The sequence below is a fragment of the Corvus moneduloides genome, chromosome Z, assembly GCF_009650955.1.
Source record: "Corvus moneduloides isolate bCorMon1 chromosome Z, bCorMon1.pri, whole genome shotgun sequence".
NCBI lineage: Eukaryota > Metazoa > Chordata > Aves > Passeriformes > Corvidae > Corvus > Corvus moneduloides.
In genome coordinates, this window is record NC_045511.1 from 10,369,774 (window position 1) to 10,397,363 (window position 27,590).

At 38.2% G+C, this 27,590-nt stretch overlaps 1 protein-coding gene across 2 annotated transcripts in view; it reads right to left on the reverse strand.

Moving 5' to 3' along the window:
- Positions 1 to 2,084: 2,084 nt before the first annotated feature.
- NNT (nicotinamide nucleotide transhydrogenase) overlaps positions 2,085 to 27,590 on the reverse strand; it is a 42,560-nt gene continuing 17,054 nt past the window's right edge. Inside the window, exons 10-22 of one of the 2 annotated variants that reach the window (XM_032097573.1) lie at positions 27,403 to 27,556; positions 26,344 to 26,505; positions 25,414 to 25,524; positions 24,533 to 24,678; positions 23,023 to 23,218; positions 22,204 to 22,437; positions 20,155 to 20,315; positions 19,062 to 19,241; positions 14,729 to 14,888; positions 13,292 to 13,373; positions 4,946 to 5,064; positions 4,058 to 4,173; positions 2,085 to 2,921 (exon numbers count right to left, since the gene is read on the reverse strand). In XM_032097573.1, coding sequence (XP_031953464.1) covers positions 2,772 to 2,921; positions 4,058 to 4,173; positions 4,946 to 5,064; positions 13,292 to 13,373; positions 14,729 to 14,888; positions 19,062 to 19,241; positions 20,155 to 20,315; positions 22,204 to 22,437; positions 23,023 to 23,218; positions 24,533 to 24,678; positions 25,414 to 25,524; positions 26,344 to 26,505; positions 27,403 to 27,556 — 1,971 coding nt within the window. In that variant the 3' untranslated portion in view covers positions 2,085 to 2,771. The remainder of the gene's footprint in view (positions 2,922 to 4,057; positions 4,174 to 4,945; positions 5,065 to 13,291; positions 13,374 to 14,728; positions 14,889 to 19,061; positions 19,242 to 20,154; positions 20,316 to 22,203; positions 22,438 to 23,022; positions 23,219 to 24,532; positions 24,679 to 25,413; positions 25,525 to 26,343; positions 26,506 to 27,402; positions 27,557 to 27,590) is intronic. The other variant, XM_032097572.1, reaches the window with a different exon arrangement.

Here is a 27,590-nt window from a genome sequence, read left to right on the forward strand (position 1 = left end):
AAAAAAAAAAAAAAAATATTTTGCCATGATTTCCATTCACTACAGCCTTCAATCTCAACATCCTTTGGTGGCACTTTGAGTCTCTTAACTTCCAAAAGTAATCTTGGACTAGTTAACTACTCAGGAAACACAACAGGAGAGAACAAAGACAGTGATCAACAGAGAAAAATAACTGACTTTTTATTAGCACTTCAGCAATTAGCTAGTGTTCCATGGTAAAGCACATGTTAAAGAGAACCCTGGTACTACTGATCCAAAGTAACAGTATGGGGTTTTTTCCGAGTACAAATGAAAAAGTGTTCCCCCTCCCTTGTTTGCTATTTTTTAAAGAAAAGCTAGATCTTTTATTAGCTACCTATGAGCAGAGACATGATGCATACTGCAGCCAGTTTGACAAGACAAAAATTAATGCATTAGGATGTTAGATGCCTTCAAATCCCCCATTTTTTTGCTTAGCTGGGAGGGAGAGAGATGGAGAATTATTTCTTTGTCTTCTCTCTTTTCCCATTTCCCTCCTATTTTTTGCAGACCTGAAGGAAAGGTTGAACACAATGAAATCAAGAGGCCATACATGCTACATTCAAATATGGTTGTTACAATGTTCTAAATTAAAATTCAGTTACAAGCCTTTTCCTGCAGAATATAACATATTAATGCATGATAATTTTTTTGTTAAATCATAGAAAAGAGATCTGCAAAAATGATAGATCTGCTGTATATCATTACATTTTTTAATGTACTACCTATTCAAAATCTGTGCTTTAAGTGATCTTCACATAAAAACAGAGGTAGCCAAGAAGAAGTACTGTATTTTATATGAGGTCTCTATGCATGGTGTAATAAAAAAAATAGTTTGTTCTATTGACCAAGATGGATTAATTTCAAGACTTACTTCATAATAGTTTGTCTTCTCTAGATATGAATGGCTTCTAACACAAGGACAGTTATCTCTGTTTGGCCTTTGTCACCATGGACAGTTGTTACATCATTATGGAAATATGTGTGGACGTTATGGAAATATGACAAATTCATGTTATTAGGCAAATATTTGAATTTCACTCAAGTATACTTAATATAATAAAAACAAAACAGCAATCTATGTCATAATTTAACTTTGCTGGACTTATGGAAATTAAATAGTGCTTTTAATTAAATTAGTAAGAAGTCAAATAATCACTGGATTTTATGTTTAGTATGTTTCTGTGCTGTCCAAACAATAGCTTATTTGAGAAATTCTAATGAACTCCAGCATCTTAAACGCAGAAGCACAGAATGGTTTGGGTTGTAAGGGACTTTAAAGATCATCCAGTTCCAACTGGAACCCCATGGGCAGGGAACCGTTCACTAGACAAGGTTACTCAGAGCCCCATACAGCCTGATCATGAGCATTTCCAGGGATGGAGCATCCACAGCTTCTCTGGGCAACCTGTCTCAGTGCCTCAGCACCCTCACAGTAAAGAATTTCTTAACATCTAATATAAACCTGCCCTCCTTCAGTTTGAAGCCATTTTCCCTTGTCCTTTCACAACATGCCCATGTGAAAAGTCCCTCTCCAGCTCTCTTGTGGGCCCCTTTTAGGTACTGGAAGGTGCTATAAGATGTCAGCAACGCCTTCTCTTCTCCCAGCTGAGCAATCCCAGCTCTCTCAGCCTGTGTTCACAGGAGAGGTGCTCAGGCCCTGTGGTCAGCTTAGCAGCCTTCTCTGGACTTGTTCCAACAGGTCAACATCTTTTTTGTGTTGGGGGCCCTAGAGCTGAAGACAACAATCCAGGTGGGATCTCACAAGAGCAGAATAGAGAAGGAGTTCAAAAGTATTTTTTTCAGCATCACAAGAATATTAGTTAAGAAAGCATCACTAAGTTTTAAAGTAGTAAGTACAATTAAAAGTCTAGGTGAACAAACTGAAACACTGTGGTCCAAATTCTGTGAACAGATCAGGTTTCTGCCTGTGCAGAACTGGACCATGTTTTTTTCTCAGACACTTAAAAAGGTACAGACTGAAAAAGATGGAGAATTTAGCAGCTGCTTAAAATAGTTAAGCAATGCAAATAAATGTACATTTCCTTGTCAGACGTGAAGATTACTTGGCAAGTGCCTGATATTCTGTGTTTCATTTAACGTAAGTGTGCACCATAAAAAAGTGGAACCGTATTTTAAAGAAAAGTAACTTTCCTAAAATGTTCCTGATTCACAGCATCCATACAATCCCCAAAAGAAAAAGAACATTATGCTTAGATCTCAAATCATGTAAGCATCTATTTTAGAGAATGTCCTGAGTTTGAAGGGACATGCAAGGATTTGCTTCTGCTTGCATCTGTTTGAAATTTAGGTTTTGATGAAATCAACAGTTGCATTGTCCATACCAGCCAAAAACCAGCTTTGATGATAAGACTGAATACAGTTTTGGCACAGTATATTTTAGTGAATTTCCATGACAGAAGTACAGACAGTAAGGAGGAGGAAGTCAGTAACTACTTAAAGATGGCTATGAGTTATTAATTTCCTCTTGTAACAGTACAATGTTGGCCTTATAAAGAACATTTTCATTCTTTTATGCATTGTCTCATTGGAGATTTAGTTTGAAGGGCTAATCTGCCCATCTTTTTATAATAGTCTATATCCCCTGACTGAACTACATCTCCTAGGAGTCAATGCAGTCTTCTCCAAAAGCCAGCTGCCTTATGACAGTGAGAGGTCCTTCCACCTCTCATTTTCTGTGACCTCTGTGACAAAACTGTAGTCGAAAATATGAGCAGAATATAAATCAATATTTAGCTTTGGTATGATTCCCTGACTTTGGCCTGCAGGGCATCACAAGTCTTCTTAGCATCTCCCAACAGCATGGCAGTATTGGGCTTGTAGAAGATGGGATTGTCCACCGCTGCATAACCAACTCCCAAAGATCTCTTCATTACAATGACCTGCACACAAAGAGTTCATGTTTGAAACAGCAAAACACCCAGCTACCATCCTTCCTCAAACAAAGATAACACAAAACCAACCTCCAAAAATGAAGGAAGAGGAAGAGACATCTCTGACCAAAACAGAGTGCTCACTGCTATGAAACTATTTCAAACTTTAATATAGCAGATAAATTGATATTGATATTTCAGAAATATTTTGTTGTTAAATACAGTGTTACATTTCAGATGAAGAGATTGTGGACATTACACATGCATTTACTTTATTCCATGTAATAAAGTCAAAGCAAGATGTGCACTGATAACCATAACATCGAAGGGTTTTGAGACTAACTTTGAAGTGCCCGTGGGACTTCAAAACAACTTTCAGCCAGTTTTAGCTATTAAATGTCAAATTAGTTAACTGTGGCACCTTCAGCAGAGAAACTGAGAAGCTTTACCTTAATTATGTTCATGTTTATTTCTCAAATTGCAATATATAGCTACACACACTACTGATAAATAGATGTGCCCATGACTGAGTACTTGAATGGATAACCCACAGAACAACTGAAGCCACCACTGCATTCAGAACAAGGTATCAAAGATTTCACATCAAGGAAACACAAGTACATGTACTTTAGATCAGTGCAAAACTGTTAAGGTAACTAAACTGTTGGTTCAACCTGGACAGTCTAAGCTCTCTATTCAACTCAGCCATGCATTGTTTGGGGGTTTTGAGGGGTGTTTGTTGTTCTTTAATTATTATTTTTATTTTATTTACTCATATTATTAATTCTTGTATTTCCACCTCAGTATTAAAGTCATCAGCTATAAACTCAACAGAACAGGTATTTGTACAGAAATGTTTCAGGGCTGCAGATGTAAGCATTTATTCTAATCACATCCTAGTAGAAGCACTCTATTTGATCTTTTCTATTGCAGTCATAATTAGTCTCACTAAAGCCATTGATGATGATTATAGAATTACAAACAGTGCATCACACTTGCAAAGCACTGACTGTTTTGTTGGACAACTTGGCGAAAAGCTTCTTGTGGAAACCAGAATAATGGAAGAATCTTGTTAGCTTATCCTATAAACCATGTTTTTAAAATCTTGCTAAAGGTAGGTGATAACTCAACTCTGTTAATCTCACCTGTTTTGACTTCCAGACCTCAAGAACCGGCATTCCAGCTATGATAGAGTTTGGATCTTCCTGAGCTGCTGAATTAACTGTATCATTTGCACCAATTACAAGGACCAAGTCAGTTTCTGCAGCAAGACAAAGAAAATGACACTGATGAAAAATTATCTGAAATCTGACCACTGAGGCTGATGCACATTTTTGTGTAAAATCTGATATTTCTAGGCAGAAGAACCCCTAATGGTTAAGTACTCTACAAACATTTATGGAGACAGTATGCACACAAGTATTTTACAAACTTCTTGGGCAAATTATATGTGAGAATTCAAATGTGCTGCCAGCTACCTCCAACAAGCTGCAATCATCCACAACCCAATTCCAAGGGACTCATCAGACCACCCTGACAGACAAAATTTAAATCCTTTTGATTTTTAAATATGGTTGAATACACACATACTATCATCACTTTCAAATTTTTTTGTGCCTCACTTTTCTTTTGAATATTCTTCTGAAAAACCTTTTACTGGCAACCTTCTGCCTTTTAAATAAAGATGTAAGAAAGCAAGAAGTTGCCAGTACAGTGCTATACAGGTTTGCAAGACATGACAGGGTCAAGTTATCCACAATACCTGACCTAAAGAAGTTACAATAGTTTTCGTCTGTGGGGACAGGGCAGTAATAAAGATACAGCATTTGCCATTTACTTCACAGCTACAAGCAATTAAAAAAAAAAAGCTCCTCCCCACTTCCCTCCCACCTAAAAAGACTTCTAGTCCTCTATAAAAAGAAACTGAATGGCTTGACTTCTTGACTTTCTATTGTTAAAAATCCCTGTGCAGTGCAAAAACAAAATCAAATATATCATCCAATCTACTGGAAACTTATGGCTCACATGCTAACCTGGGAAGTCTTCATTGATTTCATCCATTTCCAGTACAATATCATAGGGAACGCCAGCCTCTGCTAGCAGTACATTCAGCTGACCAGGCATACGACCAGCCACAGGGTGAATACCAAACCTAAAAGGGAAAAAATCCCATTAATAAATTTGGACCACTTTGTTTAATACATTAAAATTGTCACCTGTGACTTACAAGGCTGAGAAGTTCTTAAGTATAAGCACAAATGGCAATTAATAAAATGGAACTGTTAAACTTTAACAGTTCAGCTTCCAAGCAGTACCATATTTCAAGTCTTGTGACAGATTCTTTTGGGCTTTTACAAATGAACCTTTTAACTGTAAAACTACCATTCATATTGACATGTTTTTCAGGTCCCTTACATCACTGAAAACACCACAGACTAAATAAATTCACCATGAAAAAGGCAAGAGACCATGCCACCTTTCTGAAGCAAAACCCCTTGGCAAATGACTTTATTGATTCAGGTATCTCTAGAGTATGTACAAGAAACACTTGTATGAAGAAACACTTCAATCCAACAGAAAAGTTAACAGGGACTCTACTTCAAGCACAAGACAATGCCTTGCCAAATTAGGTTAACATGCCACTTTCTTCTTATGATTGACCTTAGGAAGAAATGAAAAGAGCACAAAAAAAGGAGGGGGAGTGAAAAGGTTGAGACCTAAGAAACTGTAACAGTTTAAGCATAAACATTTTAAAAAATGTTTTCAGAACAGCTCAAAAACAACTTAGAGAAAATACACTGCTCATGAGTTACTAAAACTTCAGACAGACCAACAGGGTGGCACCTGGGGTGCTCAGCATGCATGCAGTTCTCTAAGAGTAAAAACCTGAAAAAGCCAGAATGGAGATGTAAACTGGTTTAGCAGCAACCACCAAGGACATATTTGGTTAGAAGCAGATCTGTTTCATGTTGGTACTCTTCTGATCACCTACTGGCCCTTACAAGCAAGGCATATGTCTACTGTCTACATGTCTACTGTCCTGTGTACTTTCTGTCTTTCCATTTCTGGAGCTATCACCAGATAGAATGCTGACTCACTCATGCCAGAAGTGCCTCAGATGAACATTGTATGGGGGTGAAGATAAATGTTTAATTCAGAAGCCTATGTGTACTTTGGAAGAGAAGAAAAATAGCCAAGAAAAAAAGAGGATTTTTGAATTCTTGGATTTTGGAACAGAAGTTTCTGAACAGAAATCCAAGTAAGTCAGGAATTAAATGAAAGTTATTCAGACTTCTTCAGAAATGAGAGAAAGACTAATAAACCAACTTGCCATGACACATACTTCTATTTTCAACTCCACCGCAATGGGAATGGATAACACATCACTGATGGACCACAAGTCACAGTCCAATCAACATAGATCACTTGGTAATTGAAGACTGTACAAATACATCCTTAAATGGGCAACTGAGCACTCCATCATCAAGGCAACATTAATACAATACAAAACTGAGACAATTGGAACTCCAGCAACAAAATTAAGGACATATGATTAATCCACATAATACTAGATATACTACAACTTTAAGCTCTAGGTTGAACAGTAGGATAAAAGCTAGTTTTAAAAGGAATGCTTTTAAAGAAGAAAGGGAATAGATTGTATTCAGCTAGTAAACATTTGGGACCCTGCTGCAAAGGATAATACCTAGAATCAGAAGGAGAGCAAATATACAGCATACATTACTAACAGCTTATGCTTCACACCACTCACTCAGTAGCACAAGCCATGTGTAGTACTGCAGCTAGACCTTAAGTATACCAAATTCAATCACTAAAAGTACAGTAGGAGAGCTCTTATTCTGAAGTACCCTTGAGAAAACTCATCACTCCTCTGGCAGTGAAAACAGATTTTCCAACAAAATTCTCTTTTGTGTCTAATAAAATTATTTGAGTGCCTTTGTGACCAAAGCTGCTTTGGCAGTACACAAAACAAAATACTCGTGAGGTTTCTATTAAGTACTATATACACATACAATCTTATTTCAAGGGCTGGAAAGCCAAAATTTAAGCTGCCAAGAGAATGAATTTCACCTTTGACTTCACCATTCCTGGCAAGAGGCAAGGAAAGAAGAAAAGAAAGGAACAAATTATCTTCATGCAGGAAGAGTTATGGCATGAACCATCAGTAGTTAGAGACTTCTGACAGACTCTGCTTGAAACCACATACTGCATATTCACAAAGTTTGAGAAAGCTGCTCATACAAAAGCTTTTTTGGACAAATACTGAAGTGACTCCCAAAAGTCTGCTTGTACGAGACTGTTAACCAAATATGACAGTAGCTTGCCAGTACTACTTGAAATTGGATGTGCAAGAATGTCAAAAAGAATAATTAAAAAACATGGCTTCTCTAAGGCTCTAATTAATGTCACAAGGTAACATTTACACACTTCTGGAGTGAAATCAGCCTGTCCAATAGAAAGCAGAATTCAGGTAAACATGGAAAATAGATACCTAAAATCCTTAATGGCTCATAACTTGTCTAATAAAAGCATCAATTTTGCTTCCAACTCACAACAGCAGCAGTTCTTCAAAGCTATGTGCATTTCAGCAGGAACATTTTGTTACATATGCTCTCTCAGATGTTCATAACATGAATCTCATTCATACGCAAAAATTTAACACAGAAATTATTTTAAAGGGAAACATGTTTTACAGTAAAAATGCTTTCAAGGAAAAATTGCCAAGTTTCTTTGATATTCTTTTGCCATCAGTTATGCAGGAACTTCCTTCGGTTGGTTGGTTTGTTTATAAATCAAGAAGAAATCTTAAACTTCAACACATAGCAACAATCAGGTTGTGTATGACTTGAAACATTATTCTGGTATTTCACTGAAATACAGAATTCAACAGAAATTTTTTCTTTTGACCCTGACAACCTAAGGTGGGCCTTGCTTACCACCACCAGTTGTCAAATACTGAAGTGTTGCTGTGACCCACCCCACTGCGGGGCTGGGGCAGCGTGATGCCAATCAATCCCAGCCCATTCCCTGGATCGAGTTTCCCGAAGAGGCAGACTCAGAGGGTGGGTCGAGGGGCGGCTCAGCAGCCTAAGCCGCACCCCCCCAGGCCGTGCCCGGGTACAAGCCGCCTCCCCCGGTTCGGGAAAATTCCCGGTTACTCAGTCGTTCATTGGTTCTCTGTTATAACCCCCGCCTCTCAGTTTCCCCCAGTGGTTCTTGTTACATTGTATCCTGCCCCTGGCTTGTAACTCATTGGTTGTTTCCCCCTTTCGCCGCGGTTTTCAAATTGCCTATAAAACTGAGGATGAGCCTCGGGGGGGCTTCCCATCGCATTCCATCCCTTCCGAGCTTGTTCGGGTTGCGAAACTTCTCACAATAAACCTGTTAGGAGTCAGACCAGAACAGCCTCTCTCTTCCTTTGTCTCCAAGCTAATGTGAGCCGATACCATTGGCTCCTGCCGTGTTTCCCTCTGCAAAGAAGCCAGCTAGCTAGCTCAGCCAGCAGCTCTTTTCCTGATGCCGAAGTCGCTTCAGCAACGCACAGAAGTAACGCAGCTGAACTCTCTCTGACCTGGGGCACGCCAGAGCTCGTGCCTCGAGCACAAGAACTACATTAGGTTGGCGCATCAAGCGTGAAGTGCACATCACCTCACTACTCACACTTCATAGATAAACAGCATCAAGCAAGGATATTCAACTTTCTTAACCAGCCTCTACTAGATACCTTTTTGTTTTATAAAGACAACACAGCACACAAGTTTACGTTTCAAACTTTTTCGAGTAATACAAAAAGTGCAGCATTTTATTTTAAATGTAGGCTAAATATCTAAAACTCCTGACATACACATATCTAGCACTTTCAGCACAGAAAACACTTCATCTGGAGTTGAGTGGGGTAGAAAGGACTGAAGGTGGCGGAATTAGTATGAAGTTAGTAATATCAAAAAGACAACTATAGCACAAAAAATGACTAAAAAATCTCAGAATGGAAATTATTTCTCATACAGCTCATAAAGTCAGTATCTATCTTTATGACAGCTGGCTGGATAACATTCTTGTAATCAATACTGAAAGAGCTGGCTCAAAAGAGCAGCACCTAACCCAGTGCAGAAGTGTTTCAGGATCACTTCATCCATGTAAAGATAGGGTTCCTGTCATTGTAACAAAGCTGGGCAGAGCAAAGTAACATCTGGCTGGTGCCTAATTTAGCTTACTCAACACTTTAAATGCTGTATTTGCCCAAGGGTTTTGCCTCACTTGAAGTTCCTCACATCTCATTCACTTTATTTAGACACCTCTTTGCAGCTCTCTTTTCAGTGCAAACAACAATCCATTATTCTAGGTAACAGGAAGTGAAAAAAACCACCAACAAACTAGATGAATGAAGAAGAGCATCACTCAGATATTCCACAGCTTGAATTCTGCCATGTAACAGTTGCAGTGCAGCATGACTTCAGAGTATCACAGTATAATGTTCATCACACATATGGATGACTCTGTAGGTTACAAGCATCAACACACAGAGCTAGCCCAGCTAGTTTAGACCTGGTGTCGTGCCTAAAGCAACATATGCCCCCCAAAACCAGTCCCATGGACCAAGCTCGGTGGCTCTCCAGCAGTCAAGTCAGTTAAATTTAAATTGAGTTAGATAGCTAAATTACATACAGTTAAATGAGGGCTGATACTGGTTCCCTATTTCCAACCACTATAGTTTATGACAGCAGGGGCAAGATCCAGATGAATCTTAGCTCAGTCCAATAGCCTTCCCAAGAACCCAAATACAAGCAAAAAACAAAAGCCCGCTTCCACAAAGCATCATATGCTGACCTAGTAAGGTCATCCAGAGGCAAGCTGACCCATATGGAACCAATAGCACACCTGCAATACTCCCCCAGGAGCATGCAGCTATAGCTGCATCCTCGCAGAAGCCATCAGGCTCTGCATGGTTTGCTAGTTCTAACTACCTCAATAAACCACTGGAGCTAAACAGACCTGTTGGGCTCCAGCTGTCCTTCATCTGCAGCATTAGTAAGTCAGAACCCACACACTGAAGTCAATTACAACAAACCAAGAACTGACACATCGGTACACACTTTGTATTCTTGTGCTGTGTATAACTCAGTTTCCCAGAAACCTGCACCAGCACACATTGTTCCTTTGCCGCTGCTCACCAGTGACAATAACTCCCATCTTGCATGCATGAGCTACTTATGTGTTAAGGCTGCTTGGGACAGCATCTTAACAGCTCATCCTTTAAAATTCTTCTAGATTTTCATGTAGAGCTACAACAGATGATGGCTTTAAATTGATACCATAAACAATTGTAGGTAATCAGTCTTATTTATTAATTTGCAGATAAATGTGTAACTGATACCCAAGCACACATTCTATTACATTCAAGAAATTAAACAGTGGAGGAAAAAGCCAGAATCCTAAACACATTTGCTAGAGCTCAGATGAATCCTTGCAGAATCAATGAAAAAAAAAAAAAAATCAAAAACCATAGGTACAACACTAAATCAATACTACCACATTTTCAAAAATACAGAAAACTTGTTTTCATGTGTTAAAAAGTAATTACATTCTCCAGCATCAAAACACAGAAATCCAAGTCCTTCAAGATATCTACCTATAAAAAGTAGGTTAAAAAAACCCCAAACCAAAACACTAACTTACTAGCAACTATTTTGAAAGGCCGTTAAAACAGCAATGTGCATGTCTCTCAACTATGAATTACCAGAAAATCAACTTATTAACTATGAAATTATTTAGAAAGTCTACGCAAAGCACAATTTTAAGAGTCCTTCCATACAAAAATGCTTTTTTCTTATCAAGAACATCTTACGATGCAGGAAAACAAAACACATTGAAAGAGAATATCTCAGGAAAGTCATACTGTGGTAAAAACTAGGACAGTTAACTTGATGTGGATATGGAGAGCATCAACAACCCTTGCACATATGAGGACATACAGTTTTAGACTGTAATTATGCTTCTATATACAAAATTACTACAGAATATAATTTTATTATATAGAAAAAATCAGAATTTCACAACCGGGGTTCTACAAACGACATAACATGTGGCTAATGAACTTTGGTAAGGCAAGAACTTTCAACAATTTACTTAGTTCTAACTTTGCAGAAATACAACACCAGTTGTAGAACAGCCATTTCCTCTCCAAGGCCAATAGATTCTCGGGGCTATGGGATTTAGCCTATAAAAAGTTTTGTTGTTTACCCATCCATGACAAGGGAAAGCTATACTCAAGGCTCAGTAATATCCAGCTTTCTTTATGACTTTACTAATGCATTAAAGATGTGATCTGCTGCAAGACCATCTCAAGTGAGCGATGATGTTAGCTATGCAACTGAGTAACTAAAACAGTCTAAAGTTTCCAAAAACTCTCCTGTACTTCTAAATTTAAATCCTAGTCAAAGGTTACGCATCATGTTATATAATCTGCGGTCTTCACTGAGAATGTTATGGCTATAGGCAAAGCAAATTAAAACAACAGCTTCTCTGGATCAGTGGTGAGCCATGAAGCAAAAAAACAGACCATATGACAGTCGTAATTTTTCTTGGCACACGATGGGCACTACAGACTGATGCAATCCCGTGTCCATGCTGGCAGCCCGCCACAGCGTGTGTGTGAGAGTGTCACTACATCTGGATGGCGAGTGTATTAGGGTCCCAAGGCACTCCAGGCCTACTGAAACCAGAGGACAACAGCTGCACTCAATGAACACCATGGGAGCTCAGCAAAGTGATGAAAGGCCTGAATTACCACAAACTGTAAATACAGATTTATTTCATTAAAATACTAGGTAACCACTGCAGTGATTCCTTCCTGAATTTGACTCATTTCAAGTACAAGCCATTTATTTCAAGGACTCATTCACTTTTCTCCCTTTCAAAACCAACATAAAAGGAAAAAACAGTATTTTTTTTTATTTCACCAAGGTTGGTCAAGAAAAAGCTAACCCCCCAAGGAAGCACTGAAAGGAAAGCCAGAAGTATACAAGACTGTCATTGCATTAGCCATGAAAGAGGTTTTTTTGTTGCACAACTAAGGCGTCTTCAAATGTTTTAATGCAATCTGGACACACACAGAGCTGTTGCTAAACACGGAGAAACAAGGTGTAAAGACTGCTCCAGGAAGCAAACACACCACCACACACCCTCATTTCTCATGTATGCATGAAGAAATACATTCATAAAGCAATTTTATATGCAAAATCCTGGTTAAACAGTAACAAATAATTGCTGCTAAGCCCTAGAACTCTGTGATGTGTTATCCAACACAATGCTGTAACACACTGCAAAAGCTTACAAGCAACTTTTTAATAAGGTTGGAAAAGTAGTGGAAGAAGAAAAACAAAACCAAAAAAACGCTAATTACTGGAGAACTCATGCCAAAGGGAAGTCACCATCTAATTGAAATAAACATATGGAAATCAGAGAATGAGTCTGGCTAGCCAGCATCTGCCAAAATACCTTGTTTGAAATGAAAATTGAGCCTCGATTGATTTTAAAATATTAAGTTATCATAATTAGAAAACAAGCAAAATTTCAAACAATCAGCAAGAAAGACATAATGTTTTCTTTCCAGTACTTTCAGAATCTATAAGGTCTACAGAAAAACTGAAGGAGGAAAGGACGTGAGGCCAATACTGACAACCTAAAAATTATCTCTGCTTTTTGGAGCAGCACTCCAGCAGAATAAGTTCTTGAGAGTGGAGACATGCACTCCCATAATCCTTTTAAGCAATGCTTAAAGAACTCTAATAGCAGTCTTGCTTGCCATAGTAAACTCTTATGGTAACCCCATAAGTCTAAGTTGCTAAATGATTTGGAGTATCTGCCATAAGAGGAGAGGTTGAAAACTGGGATTCTTCAGCCTGCAGAAGAGAAGGATTAAGGGAATCTTATCGCTCTGTATAAATACAGATGGAGGGCAATAAAAAAGACAGAGCGAGATTCTTCTCAGGGGTATCCAGGGAACAGGCAAGAGGCAACAGTTGCAAATTGAAATATGGGAAAAATCAGTTGTACCCTAAGGATGACTGAACATCATACGAAACTGCCCAAAGAGGCTGTCATTCTCCATCTGTGGAGACAAGATATTAAAAATCCAATTGGAAAAGATTTTAGGCAACTTCTCCAGTTGATTCTGATCTGAGCAAGGGGGCTGCATGAACTAGACAATCCAGAAATCTCTTTAACTTTGCTATTCTGTGCCTGTGTCAATGCTGAAAAAAATATTAAACCAAAACTAAGACTTGCAGGGGGTTTTAATGAAAAAACCAAACCAAACCAAACCAGCTGTAATACTTATCATGAAGGAAAGCACTTACCTGACATTTTTCCCTTGTTCTCTCAACATCTTCACCAGATCAGCTATTGGGTACTGAGCTTTTGCTGCACACAAACCATAACCTGAAAGAATTTCAAAATTTTAACTTATTTTCCTGTTTTACTGCAGAAAGACTAGTTGTAGACAACAAGAGACAAAAAGACACAAAGAGAAGCTCTTATAATTAAAAATAAATAAAATAAATACATACACATCAGATTCTCATATATTCACAGCCTGCCCACTGTAATTAATCTCTTTTTTGATCTCCTGACCACTTACAGTGCAGTGATTTGACCAGTCAAACTAAAGCAACTAATTTCACCTTTACAAAAATACATGTTTCTTTCACTATCAGAAAATGATGTTGCAGACAGGTATTTTGAAAAATTGATAAAAGGGCAATTGCTAGGTTACTTCACAACCATTATCCTCAACAGAATTTCAATCTGCGTAATGCAAATCCAGTAGCTGGATATGGCTTTTAGCAGTAAACAATCTTTTCAGTCTTTCTGTCTGAGCTAATTCATCAGAGCAACTATACCCAGGAGAAAAACAAAGAGCATATATTATTAATGGTGTCCTGAAGGTTTTTTGACCACAGGAGAAAGAGGCAAACTCCTTGAAGATGGTTGCAAGCTTCACTAGAAACAAAGTAACTTCCCAAATTAGAACTCTGCCTGACTGATGGTCTCATTAAAGTTGAAGCAAAATGAAAGATGACTTTGTATTTTAGCATTCTTCACATTCCAGTGCTAAAATGAGTTTAACACGATAGTCATGCCATTCAGTTGAAGGTGAAGTTTTGAACCATCCCCTACCTGACTTTTTCCTATCAGGTAATGTGCTACTGAACAACATGAACAGCCAACATAATAGATTCAGACCAGCTCAGCTTTTGGTTTTCAGGTTGGGTTTTTTTACTTTAATTACATTATTTATATTAACTGCATTTTGGATGGGGGTTTTTTGCCTTTTTTTTTTTCATAAACCAGTGGAGAATTGAGCACATACATGAGAAGTGTAAACAAAATCCTGTCTTTCAGGAATTTAACAGACAGATGTATTGGTACCACTGGTATTGTGGTACTGCTTGGAAATTCACAGTTAATTTTCTGTACAGCTGTTGTGGTGTAAGCTTAATTTTAAAGATAGTCTTTGTTCTGAAGATTTTAAAATGTAAATAAGAAGGACAAAGGTTGAAGAGACATACACAGAGAAAAATTAAGTGGCACATATCTCTGTACAGAGGAATGACAACTGACCCGGGAACAAAAACAAATCACATGGATCCAGTCAACATTTGACATGCTGCTGCCATGCTGCATCTTCAGGCTACAGTCTTTTCATTTGTTTTGTGGTTTTGTTTGGTTGGGATCTTTTTTTTTTAACAATACATTCTCTGAACATCTTGCTGTATAAGTCAAGAAAGTCTTACCTGGAGTAATAATAATACTATTGGCTTCTTTTATCATTTCAACTGCATTGTCCACATTGATTTCTGTGTGAGTTCCAGTAATTTCCATGGGTTTCCCACCAGCTGTTGACGCAGTGCCATAGCCACCAAGAATCACATTTGCAAGGGAACGGTTCATAGCCTGAAAGACAGGATGGTTTTGATCATATAAAAATGAAATTCAAAAATAAAAGTGAGAGTCCAAAAAGAAAACTGCTGAAAAAATTTTCTGAAAATTATTAAAGGCTTTCTGACAATAGTCTTTATATGCTGGTTTTGCCTTCTTAAAAAGACCCAAAGCGTTTTAAAACAGGCTCTTTAAAGCCGTTTAACACAGCAATCACCAAACATCCGCTTCAAACACGCTACATTACACGTGTGATGGGAGAGCACCAACATTTCCCCTAAATAAAAAACAAAACAACACAAATAGCAAATATTGGTCTCTTTTTGTTCTTAAAAGAGAGGAATATAAAGGAATGCACATTTGATGCCAGAATTTCTAAAAATTTTTTTACGTTCATATATATACACACACAAAATTTTTGAAAGATATTTCCCATAGTTTTTAACCAATTTGACATGTAAGCACAGCACTGCTCCATGACAGCATGGAATCCACAAAGCTCTTATAGGTAGTACTGGAGCAAAACTCCTACAGCAACAAGACAGGAAAACACAAAAGCCACACAAAACCAGCCACACTGTAAAGAACTGAAGGGGACCATTAACTTACTGGCTGACCACCAAAGGAAAACTTTAACTAGGTTTGAGAAGAACACACCCTGAAAACCTGGCTCCATTAGACACATAGCCAGGAAAAGCCATTGGCTAAATGCTTTTTCTGGCACGTCTACTTGTGTCTGTAGTCCCAAAGCAATATCTGTCAATAACTGGAAATAGGCAAAACTTGTAACTGCAGGGAAAAAAAAAAACCTTTAAAAGCAGGAGAGGAACCAGATAAATTGCTTCTTTAATTACACATGTGTCATATATCTTCTGTACTAGCTGAGAAACCAAGACAAAATTTAGGAATGGATCTGGAGAAACACACATAGTGGGAGGAATCACCCTCATAAAAGTGTGCTTCCAGATGTCCATTCTCCACTGATATTTCAAATCATGCAGTTCCACAGATTTTTTGCTACGGCCTCAGAAGATGTGCCATTCCTTGAAATTCATCATCTAGCAATTAAGCAGAATGGTGATGTTAGAACTTTTGTTTTTCCTGGTCAGTCATCACTATTTCAGATACTGTAAGGGACACACACAAACACAGTGAAATCAACATCTTTTAGTGTCTGCACCACACAGTAGTTCACACGCCCTAAGAACACACTGCCTTTGGCATGATCACAACATTACAGCAGTTATGTGTCAGGTAAGACAGCCTAGACAGAGGAATACCCTCTTCAGATGTTGCACATGCCAAGCTTACCAGAAGCAAAGCACTTTCTACACATATCTAAACCAAAAGACAACAGTTAGACCAAGTCAAAGAGGGAAAAAAAAGAAGATAAAATATTATCAGAAATCTGAGAATCAGCCAAAAGCAAGCATGAGATTGAAGCACCCTTGCCTGGCTCCACTGCAAAGAGCCAAGAACTTCCCTTCCAAGAGAACAAGTGGTTCCAAGAGAACTTTCCCTTCCAAGAAGAACTTCTCCAAGGAGAGCCAAGACCTTATCAAGCAACAGTTAACCAACATAGCTGGGACAGTGTGAAAACTCTTCTGTAGCCTCTTCCACCTTCTTTACCACCACAGACCACAAATACAGAGATTTAAAGTGCAGGCTTCATCATTCACTGATAATCCAACAACTGGCAGAAAGCCCTCTGTGCTGTGCATAGACAGGTAACAATGGTCAGGAGCTTACAGTCCAGGGAAAACCGAACACCTGAATCCTGAGAACAGCAAGTGCTTCCACTGTGCCCACAGAAACTACACAGCTAGTACACATGAGTGGCCAGCATACAATTTGTAACACTAACACAGTTTGTACCTTCTCTTGCTCTGTTTCACCCACCCAGTTAATGGCTCCTCTTCAACCTTAAGTTTCTTGCCCATCCCATAATGATTCTAATACCAGAACTGCAATCATCAAGTTTCCCCTCTGGGGAAAAAAGGAGGGACAAAGACATGCTAACCATCAAGTGTTCTGAAGATGTATTGTGTTGGTGTCTTAGAAGAGTCACAATTCACAGGATGAGCAAACAGTACAGGCTTTTGCTTTTGAAGTTAAATTTTCTGTCTTTAACTCCCCCTACTAACAGGTACAACAGAGAGATAGGTGGAAAATCAAGCACATATGAACACAAAAACTAAGTGGTTATCTAAACACATACTGGCCAATTTTATCAACTGAAGCTTTAGGAGATTAGCTGAACTGGCTTTGGATGATTAAGTTTTATCTCTCAAAGTAAATTAAAATATTATAAAAATATAGTTTCAACCATTAAGATGTTTCCACAAATACCTTCTCACCTGTACTAGATAAGTATCAATATATATAATGGTTTTGACAGAAATCATACTAAATAATAGGGGGAAATAAAACCAAACCAAACCAAACCAAACAAAAAAAAAGAAGGAAAAAAGGGGAAGGGAAAACTGTTGCATCATTAGGAGAGGTTGCAACACCTAAAGCAGAATTTACTGAAACTCTTGAGCATTTCTTTCTCTGGAAATGCAGCTTCAAGACAATGATAGTGAATCCCTTGTTTATAAAAATGCTTTAAAAAGTAATGATCTCCATTAAGGGAAGTAAAGCAGAAAAAAATTTGCTGGGCTAGAAACAAGTTGTTCTGCTTATTGTGCAGAAATCATACAAAATAATTTTCATCTTACTGGTTGATGAACTTTAGTTGTCTAAGCTTATATAAAGCAGCACAAGATTTCTAGAATACTACTTCAGAAACTAAACTTCCTGAAATTGGAGAAAGAGAGGAAAGCCACTCTGTCACTGCATAACTATTATGCTAACTACTCCCCTAAGCTTCCTATTTACCTCGGTTCTTCCAATCAACTGCAAGTTGGTTGCAATTTCAAAACTCTCTTGTGAGTACTAAGAGAGGTGAGCAATATTAAGAGAAGAAGGAGACAGTAAAAGAAAAATTAGGTATAGAATGGATTACTGGTAGATACGTACCAAACAGTTAATATTTTCCCTAAGATTTACAAGAATTTGATCTTTAAAGAACATAGTTTTCATACCCGTGTTACCCATAAGCACTATTTTTCTACTGATTTGGACTAAATTCCTGAATGTATACAACTAAATATATAAGCTACATAATTTGATTTCCTTTTGATAAGGAGACAAAAAATTTTCAAGAAATAATAAGATTCTTTGAAATTCATACCTGGAATTGTTCATTGGAACTCACTTTTATGTAGCTGCACAAGAATACCTTTTTAAGCTTTTCTGAAATTCTTCCTCAAGAAAGATGAAAAAAATGATGCTGGGCATTCCTAACATGGTAACAATACTATTTATTAGTGGAGACGAAGTAAAAGACGACAGCCAGAGCTGACCAGAGGAAAACATATCAGACAGGAGAACAGTGGCATTGATCATACAAGAGTACAAGGGCAGAAATGAAGCAGAATTACCCAACAGAGAATGAGGAGGCTGGCAGCTGTTGCACTGTGAACAGTTTTCTTTAAACCACTGCACTGTGAACAGTTTTCTTTAAACCACTATCTCTCCATCTTTGAATACAAGATTTTTATACAAATGTTCCAGAAAAAGGGAGGTCGTTACTAACAATGCAATACAACTCACACATCGAGTAGAAGCTCAAGATTGCAACACACAGTCACATCAGCACTGAATTCCTGTAAGCCTGCTGCCACCCCGTGGTACTCCAAAGTAGCTGCTCTGAAGAAAAGAGCGTATCTTCCTGCACTCCAAACACCAAACTGTAAATTATTGGCTGACTAACAGCATTTTAAACGAACACAATACTTAAAAGTATCTCCTGCTATGTATTAAATTTAGCTTAAATTTAACCACGCTTCAGAGGTACATGACTAAAAAATAAATTGCTGACCACAAGTAATCATACTTGTTTGAGCCCAGATTCAAACCCTTAATGCACAAGTGAATGCAAGGGGCTTCCCTCAGTTTTGAGATATGTCTCTGACCAAACCAAAGAAAAATGACTGATATCTGCTCCAACAGTTTCAATCAAGAATGTTCTAGTCTATCAACACCTAGCAGCTTGAGATCCAATAGCTTATCTTCCTAAAAAACATGGTTTAAAAAGTTCTTTCGTTACTCAGCAAACAAGCACAGTTTCTGTTGACTTCTTACCACACACATGATGTAAGAGAGGATGGCCCCAGAGGAGCCGATGAGTGCACCAACAATGGTCAGCAAGTTGTTGTTCAGCAGAAAGCCCTCGGCACACAAAGCCCATCCAGAGTAACTGTTCAGGACAGTAATAACTACAGGCATATCAGCACCTCCAATAGCTGCTGTTAAAGTGACACCCTGGAAAGGAAAGAAAATACTTCAGTGTCAGCAGTGACTAAGGAGGACACCCAGACAAGACACTCTACCTGCAGCACTGAAAAATAAATACAGAATCACAGAATGGTGGGTGTTGGAAGGGACCTTTAAGATCACTCAGTTCCAACTGCCCTGTCAGGGGCAGGGATGTCACCCACTAAATCATGTTGCTCAGGGCCCCATCCAACCTGGTCTTGGACACTTCCAGGGATGGGGCATCCACAACTTTTCTAGGCAATTTTCAAGTTACATAGAACTTATTCAAGTATTTTCAGTGTAAGTATTCAAGCTGTGGCCTGAGGAGTGGACTTACCAAATCTGCTGTTTTAGAGAGTACAGGAAGGTACCCCACTGTCCTCATCCTGTGCTTAGTCACGTATTTTTTTACTTGCAAAAATATCCTACCAGCGCCATGAAACTGTTCATACCATTAAGGAGTTCATACTGAGCAGTCTTTGCAAGACTCAGTTTACAGAATGTCGCAATATTCAGGGCAAATTTTGCAACACTTGTGTACACTGGTGTGAGTGAATGGGGGAAATTACACAGGCGAGTAATCTTAAGAAGTTATCATAATAATCTGTAGACCCAGAGCTCTTTGAAGTATTTTAAGGATTAACTTTCCAAAAAGTCTTATAGGACAAAGCATTATTTCAGAAAAAGCTTCATTAATCAATAGCTGCAAAAAGGAATTATATAAATGCATTCCAGCTCTCTGGAACAGTTCTGGTAGATCTAGAAAAGTCAGTTGCTACTTGCAAGTTACCACACTGGCAGGCACCATGCCCACTGTGACTCAGGCTGGCAAAATATAATCCTTGAAGAGGAAACTTGCAAAACTGGAGAATAAACTCCTCATGTTACTTGCTTCACTTTCTACAATTCCTTGACTTACCATTACAGCTGAGAGTGCTGACACAGAACCCAGGCAAGTAATTCCCGTGGTGTAACTGGGATCAATCAGGTAGGGAACCATCCCACCAATGCTGGCAGCCAGCAATCCTGCATTCAATGCATGTCGACCAGGCAAGAGCAGAGGTGCAGAATTCAGGATACCTGCAATCAAATGCATTTTCAGGCATGAACATGTACATTCTGGGGAGCCTGTCTTGCCTTCAGAAGAGACTGAATAACTCAGCAAAAGACAAATTAAAAAGAGAAAAAGGGAGGGGCAGAAGACAAAACAAGTTAGTAGAAACTGACACCTTGTGCTGACTCAGAATTGCAACACATTTAAAATTCCTCTGAATTCTCAAATAGTCCCATTTAAACTTGGTTTACTTCCTAATTTCACTGAAGTGCTCCAGAACAGTCACACAAATCTCTTTTCCTTTTGAAAAGCCTTTCTATTTTTCCTTCAAAAATGTCCTTTCATTTTGTATGGTCTTTGTATGTTGAATATGACACGCAGTAGTAGTAAGCTTTTAGTTAAAACTTCTACACAGGGATTATCTCAGTCTCTCAAAAGCTGTGTGCTTAGAAAAATATGACTACACAGATAATACCAAATATAAAACACTTCTGCTTTCAAATGCATTAATTTCACCACTACCCTCAATCACACAGAACTCCCACAGATTCCCACATTGGCAGAAACCTGAGGGGAAAAGGGGATTCAGTATTTGTGTGATTCAGTTTAAAAAGGCAGTCACATTTATTTCACTAGGCTTTTTTTTTTTCCAAACAACATGTCAAGAGTTGAAACAATGCAAGATTCTCAGTAATTACTTACATCAGAAATAACATCATCTCATTTAAATTCAGCTAAATTCAAGGGAAAGAGTGAACTGATGGTGTCAGGCAGGAGGAGTCAAAGTGTGTGACTTACTACCCTTTTCCATAGTATAGAATCAGTAGTTCAATAGTATAGACAAGCTTCATATTTCATATCATGATGATATGAAAATGCAAGGGAGAAAAAAAATAAACAGAAATAGGAGAACAGGCTCAAACAGGCAGTGAAGTTCACCAGGGACATGTGCACAAATCACTGAGGGGGTACAATAAGGAGAGAAAAAAATAACTGAGAAGAAATAAATGAGTAACTACTTAGCAGGGATACATCAGAAACTACTGACAAATCTTTCAAAAGATTATTAGAGAAGACAAGTTTCCATCCTTGTCATACTTCCTGCTTCAATGGCTGGTCTCACAAACACTGAAGAAAGCAAACAGATGTTTCCCAAAGGAACTATTGCAAAGTTAACAACAGGATTAGTAATAGGAAGCTCTTAGCCTGAAATTCTTAGTACAAGTATTACCTCAGCATCTCAAAAGCTGTGTGCTTACGAAACCAAAAATAAATGCAATAAAGAAACCTTCACATGCGTAAGAATCAGGGATTAGTGAGCATTTAACTTAGAGAGCATACTTACTAAAACAGCAAGAGGCATGGAGCATAGAGTTTGTGCAGTAGGTAAACAGACAGTGAACTGAATGGTTTAAAGTGAGGCAGCCTCAACTAATACTGCAAGCTGCCTACCTTAAGGAAGATTGCAATGCTAAGAACAAAATCCTAGAAGTATTAGCAGTGCTCACTGAATCCAGCAACATGAGAGTTTCAATTAAAATGTCTGCTCAGAAATACAAAGTTATGATCATCCAAGTTCAATAAAATTGATTCAAGAAAAAGCATCAGATAGTCTTACACAAAAGCAACACTTATTTCTAGACAAGATGAACTGAGGCAAAGTTCACACGATTTTGTAATGAATGGTAATAATATGCCCAAGCACCGAAGACAACCTTTCATAACTAAAGCTGTACACAAATTAAACAGAATTAGAACAAAAAAAGTGCACTCATAAGAATCAAACATATAAACCTTTATCTGATGCGAAATGCAATGTTTCTTTCTACTTACACAGCAGTCTAAAAGTAGAGCTAAATTCTGGGGGAAGAAAAACCCTTTAACAGATGCTTAATTCTAAATAGAAGGTCTCACCTTGAAGTTTTCCATATGCAACAAGAGAGCCACTGAAAGTCACTCCACCAATGTATGTGCCGAGATATGCCACAATCTTGGTGAGGTTTGCAGCAGGATCGGTGGCAAAGTGAGGATATTCAATCATGTACTCTGCTACACAGGTGAGCACAGCAGCCAAACCAACCAAACTGTGGAAAGCAGCCACTAGCTGAGGCAGATCTGTAATCTGGATGCGTTTAGCAATTGTCAGACCTGTTGAGAGTTGAAAACAGAAGGGAAATCTTACAAAACACAACCAATCTGTTCAGCTAGAAATTAGTACAGGATGGTTCAGTGTGCAATGAATACACACACACAAGCCTGTTCCAACTAGAAATTACTATGGCATTGAACTGAAGGCTGCATATGTGTATTTTGTGCAAGGGGGAAATAATGAAAAATAGAAAGATTAAAGCATATCATGTTCTAAGAAGCTTCACTAAATATCGAGATATTAATTTCTGTGACAAACACACAGTGTGAAAGAGGGAACTTGGCAGTATTCAGTCAGGAACTGAAGTATGAAGTTGGGCAAGATCATTTACCTCTGGACACAGTTTCCCTATCAGAGATGATGTGCTCCTGCTTTTCCACCAGTCAGCCCATTATCACATTCTGAAGCATTAATAAAAGCCCTGAGAGTTATGATATTTTGTTCACACATTTGCAAAATAATTTTGCACAAGCCACAAATGTCAGCTAGTCAATTCACCTGCGAGCTATACAGTATTTTATGTATATACAGCTTCCATGTATGCATGCATGGAACACATGATTGTTAGTTCATCATACACATACCTATGGTCCCACCAAGTGCCATTGCACCTGACATCTGTGCCAGCAATTCAGGCGAGGGATTAAGGCTTCCAAGAGTTGCGGCTAAACCTCCTGCAACACCAATCATACCCAAAGCATTTCCAAGACGAGCTGTTCCTTGGGTAGACAAACCAGCCAGGGCACCAACACAGCACAGTCCTGAGCCCAGATACATCACCTTTAAAATAAGAAAACCATCAATATGAAGTAGTAACAAATTGCATTGCAACAAATTACAACAAAAACATCTCTGATTAATTAATGTTATTTATTTACTTATTATGATAAATTAATTATTAATTAATTAATAATCTCTAATTATTACACAAAAGGGCTGATTTCTCCAGAATGTGTTTAAGTGACAATTCTTAATTGAAGTCAAGAAACTGTAATGCAGAATGTGCTTTGGGCTTCACAGAACAAGAAGGCCATTGAGAGGCTGAAGTGAGTCCTGAGAAGGGCAACAAAGCTGGTGAAGGATCTGGAGCACAAGTCTGATAAGGAAGGAGTCCGGGGTGTTTAGTTTGGAGAAAAGGAAGCTCAGAGGAGACTTTATCACTCTCTACAACTCCTCAAAAGAAAGTTGCAGCCAGGTGGGAAGTGGTCTCATCTCCCAGGTAACAAGTGAGAGCACAAGAGGAAATGGCCTCAAGTTGCTCCAGGGCAGGGTTATATTAGATATTAGGACTTTTCTTTTCATGGAAAGCATGGTCAAACTTTGGAACAGGCTTCCAAGGGAAGTGGTGGAGTCACTGGAACTCCCCCTGGAAGTGTTCAAAAAAGCTTGTGGACGTAGTACTTGAGAATATGGTTTATAGTGACCATGGTGGTGGTGCAAGGCTGATGGTTGGACTTGATGATCTTAAAGGTCTTCTCTTATATTAATGATTATATGACATTCTGTAACTGCTGTTTTCAAAAAGTATAAACAAACTTACATGAACTGAGCTATATATATCCAGATAATTGAAAAAACACAAATACATTACAAGCCCCTGCCATAACTGTATGTTTGGATTCACTCTTTCCAAACACACAAGGCAATACAGATTGATTTTTCTTACTATTAAAACAAATGCAAACAAAAGTTTACTATAAAAGGTGCTATAGGTCAAATCCCTGTACATCCCTCTGCGCTGAGAACTGATCCCATCCTTTTTTAACTGTCATGCCAAGTTGAACTTCCAGAAACATTTAAATTAAAGACTGATGTCTGTAGTTTCTGTAGTATTTAGACTGTAATTTAGGAAAACAGTCCAACAAATAAAAGCACCTGCTACTTTACACAAAACCAAACAACAACAACAAAGCTTTTAAAGTATGTTAGCTCTGTGACGGCAATCTTACAGTTAATCAGCTTCAGATTGGCCTTGTGGGAATATGCAGCTGATGGAAAGACCTTAGATTATTTGTTATTTACTCCTCAACAGAACAGGCATGAAGAAACATAACACTGAGCACTGGGCTAAGAGCCATAAAATTATCTTCTTACTTGTTCAATGTTATAGCCACCGCTGAGAGCAGCTGCATAGCCTCCTATGAACACACCACCAGGGAGCAGGTACAAGTAGTTGTACTCAGGAGGGTCTGTGGGACGTTTGAACATATCCAGCATTCTCTGTGTAACTAAAAAGCCACCTGGACAAAGTAAAGGAGCAATCTTAAAAAAATAAAATCTGAAATCAAGCACATGCCAAGATATAGGAGAAATATTTAGTAATACCATATTACCACACAATTTAGCAATCAATAAAGCTAGTAACCTAGAAAACCACCAGAAAACAAAGTATAATCAGGGTTAGATCTTGCTGTCTCTTTTAGCCTTTGGAAGAACTCCAGAAGAAAAGGAGGACTTGCTCTGGCTCCATACTCTACACTGACTGTAGGACATATCGTAGTTTATGACTGTGTTCACCTCACCTACTTTAGCAAAAGTGGTATTTCTAAGTCACATTGTTCACCTTCTTGTCTTTTTTATTATTGAAGCTGGGACTTCTGAAGCTTAAGGAAACAGACTTTTATTCTAGGCAACTAGTATATATTTCAAGTAGGAAAATGAATACAAGTACAAATCCACTACCATCTTGGGTTATACAGGAAAATACATTGTATATAATCATCATCCAAAGGATACCGCAAAAGGAAAATGCACATTTAAATATTTCCTAAAAAAAGGTTGCTCCTCAGGGTATGCAAAATATCTACAATAACTACTGTGAAAATTGGAGGGTTGATGGGTTTTTATTGATAAATGCTCTCAGATTCTATTCTCAGACTAGTATTTCTGGAATTATACAATTAAAGAGAGAGAAGAAATTTTTAAAATTACACTAGTACTTGAAGTATGCTTGGGATAAAGCCTAACATTCATACCTGCAATATTGACTGAAGAGATAAAGGCTGAAAGCACTGCTAGACTTTGGGAAATGTTTTCAGGGAGATAGTGTCCTCCCATTAGTACCAGCCCACCAACTGCAGTCAGACCTATTTAAAAGAGAAAAAAGTGTTACTGGAAAAGGTTACTGTGTAACCTTAAAAGATTCTATACCTATAGAAGTTTCCTTTCAACTGCAGGACAAATACCAGTCAACTCAAATTTTGACCCCTACTTCACACATTGATGCTTAAAGGAAGACTACCACGGTCTTTTTCAGGAATACAAACATGTTTCAAAAGAAAAAAAATACTATGTGGATGTAGTTTTGAAGAACAGTGCCTCAAGCACAGAGTTAGCCAAGTACTTGTTCAATAAAAGAAACTTTGCTTTTAACGATCAAAGTATATCGGACTTGTAACCTGCCACATATAGCCAAACACAGACACATAAAATCTTATTTATAAGAATTATGAATTTTATGGGTGTTTTAGGATTTATTTTGTTTTTTCCCCCCTCTCTCACAACACATAGTTTGAGGAGATGAATAAAAGAATGTAAAAAACTATGAAAGATAAAAAAAAGTTATTTTCAGGGCAACCTTTTGGAGAGATGGGTCGAAGGATGTGGTCTATGAAAGGAGACTGCAGCACTTCAAGCAAAACAAACTTTTAAGCAAACAGGTCAAGTGTAAAAAATTACTTACGAAAATTAAAAGTATACAGCAACACATTTGCCCTTCTTTTGAAAAAAATCATACTCTCAGAAATACAATGTTTCAGGTGTCCTTGCTATTTATGAAACTCAAACACGCACAGTAATACTAGGCTCTTAGGCATTCTAAAAGGTATATTAGCAGACATGTCTAAAGTAAAAGAAGTTGGGCCTGCTTCAAGTAGACAACAAGCAGCTGTGTGACAGCCACTTACCTGAGATAGCATTAGTCACAGACATGAGTGGGGAGTGCAGAGCAGGAGTCACACCCCACACTGTGTGGTACCCCACAATTCCAGAGAGGCCGAATGTCGTCACCATTTGTGTGAAAGCAGCATTAGGTGCTACAATTCCCAGCCCTAACATACCAGCTAAACCTAGAAGGAAAGCACAGGAAAACTATGTGACTTTTCAGTGACTTCTTACATTTAAACTGTATACAATAGGAGCCTAGTACTGACACAAAAGCAAAATGGAGTTCTCTGCATGGACTAGTTTCAAAATCAGGGGGATCATTTTGTCAAATACACAAAGTTCTTTCGGTGCTAGTGTTTCTTTTACAATAGAAAGTGAAGCCATAAATATAATCCACACTTATTTGTTATGCATGCACACAATGCAGCAGATAGGTTTCCACACCAACACTGAATCCTGTCACTCTCCTGTTCTATAGAAAAGAAATGCAGAAGTCACAATTATGTTGAGATACTACTTGGATGTATCAAAGCATATGTACGAAGAACAGGGATTAAAATTAAGACTACTGAATTCATTAATTACCTCATGCAGAAGTTCTGATGCACTGAGAGTAACAAATGAAATGAAGAACAAATGCTTATTTGACAAAGCAAATGTCCTATGTCCGGTACTTTAGTAGATTGTGGACATGTAAGTCTCACACAGTAGAGTAAAATCTGAAGAAAGCAAAGGCACTGAACTGATTCTGATGCAAAGTATGGGCACAGTCCCTGGCAGGAGTCCTTCAGAATTTTAAGCATTTTTCTAATATTTGAATAGAGCCAAACACACATATATGCACAGAGCATGAATCAGCACTTGCTGAAATGTCAAGACTTTTGGTTAAATTTCTGAAGTTTTATTTTCCTTCTCAAGCAGTTTTTACATTACACTGATTTTGCACCAGGATACACCAGCCATTCAACTGCTCTCCCAAATAGCCATTCAATTGAACAAGTTAGATGATGGGTCACTCAAAAATATTAGCAAAATGGGGAGTACTCTACATTGATTCTCCAGCTCTGGAAGTTGCCTACCTGCTGTGTATACAGATGCACTAGTCATGGTTTTTCTAAAAGGTGTAATAGTAGCTGCTTTTTCTGCTTCCAGCTCTGCTACAGTCTTCTGCTTCACTGGTGCTCCTTGAGGAATGTTATTTGGTGGAGGTGCTGGGAAAATCACTTTGCCATCCTGACAAGAGATATTTACAGTTATACATCACTTA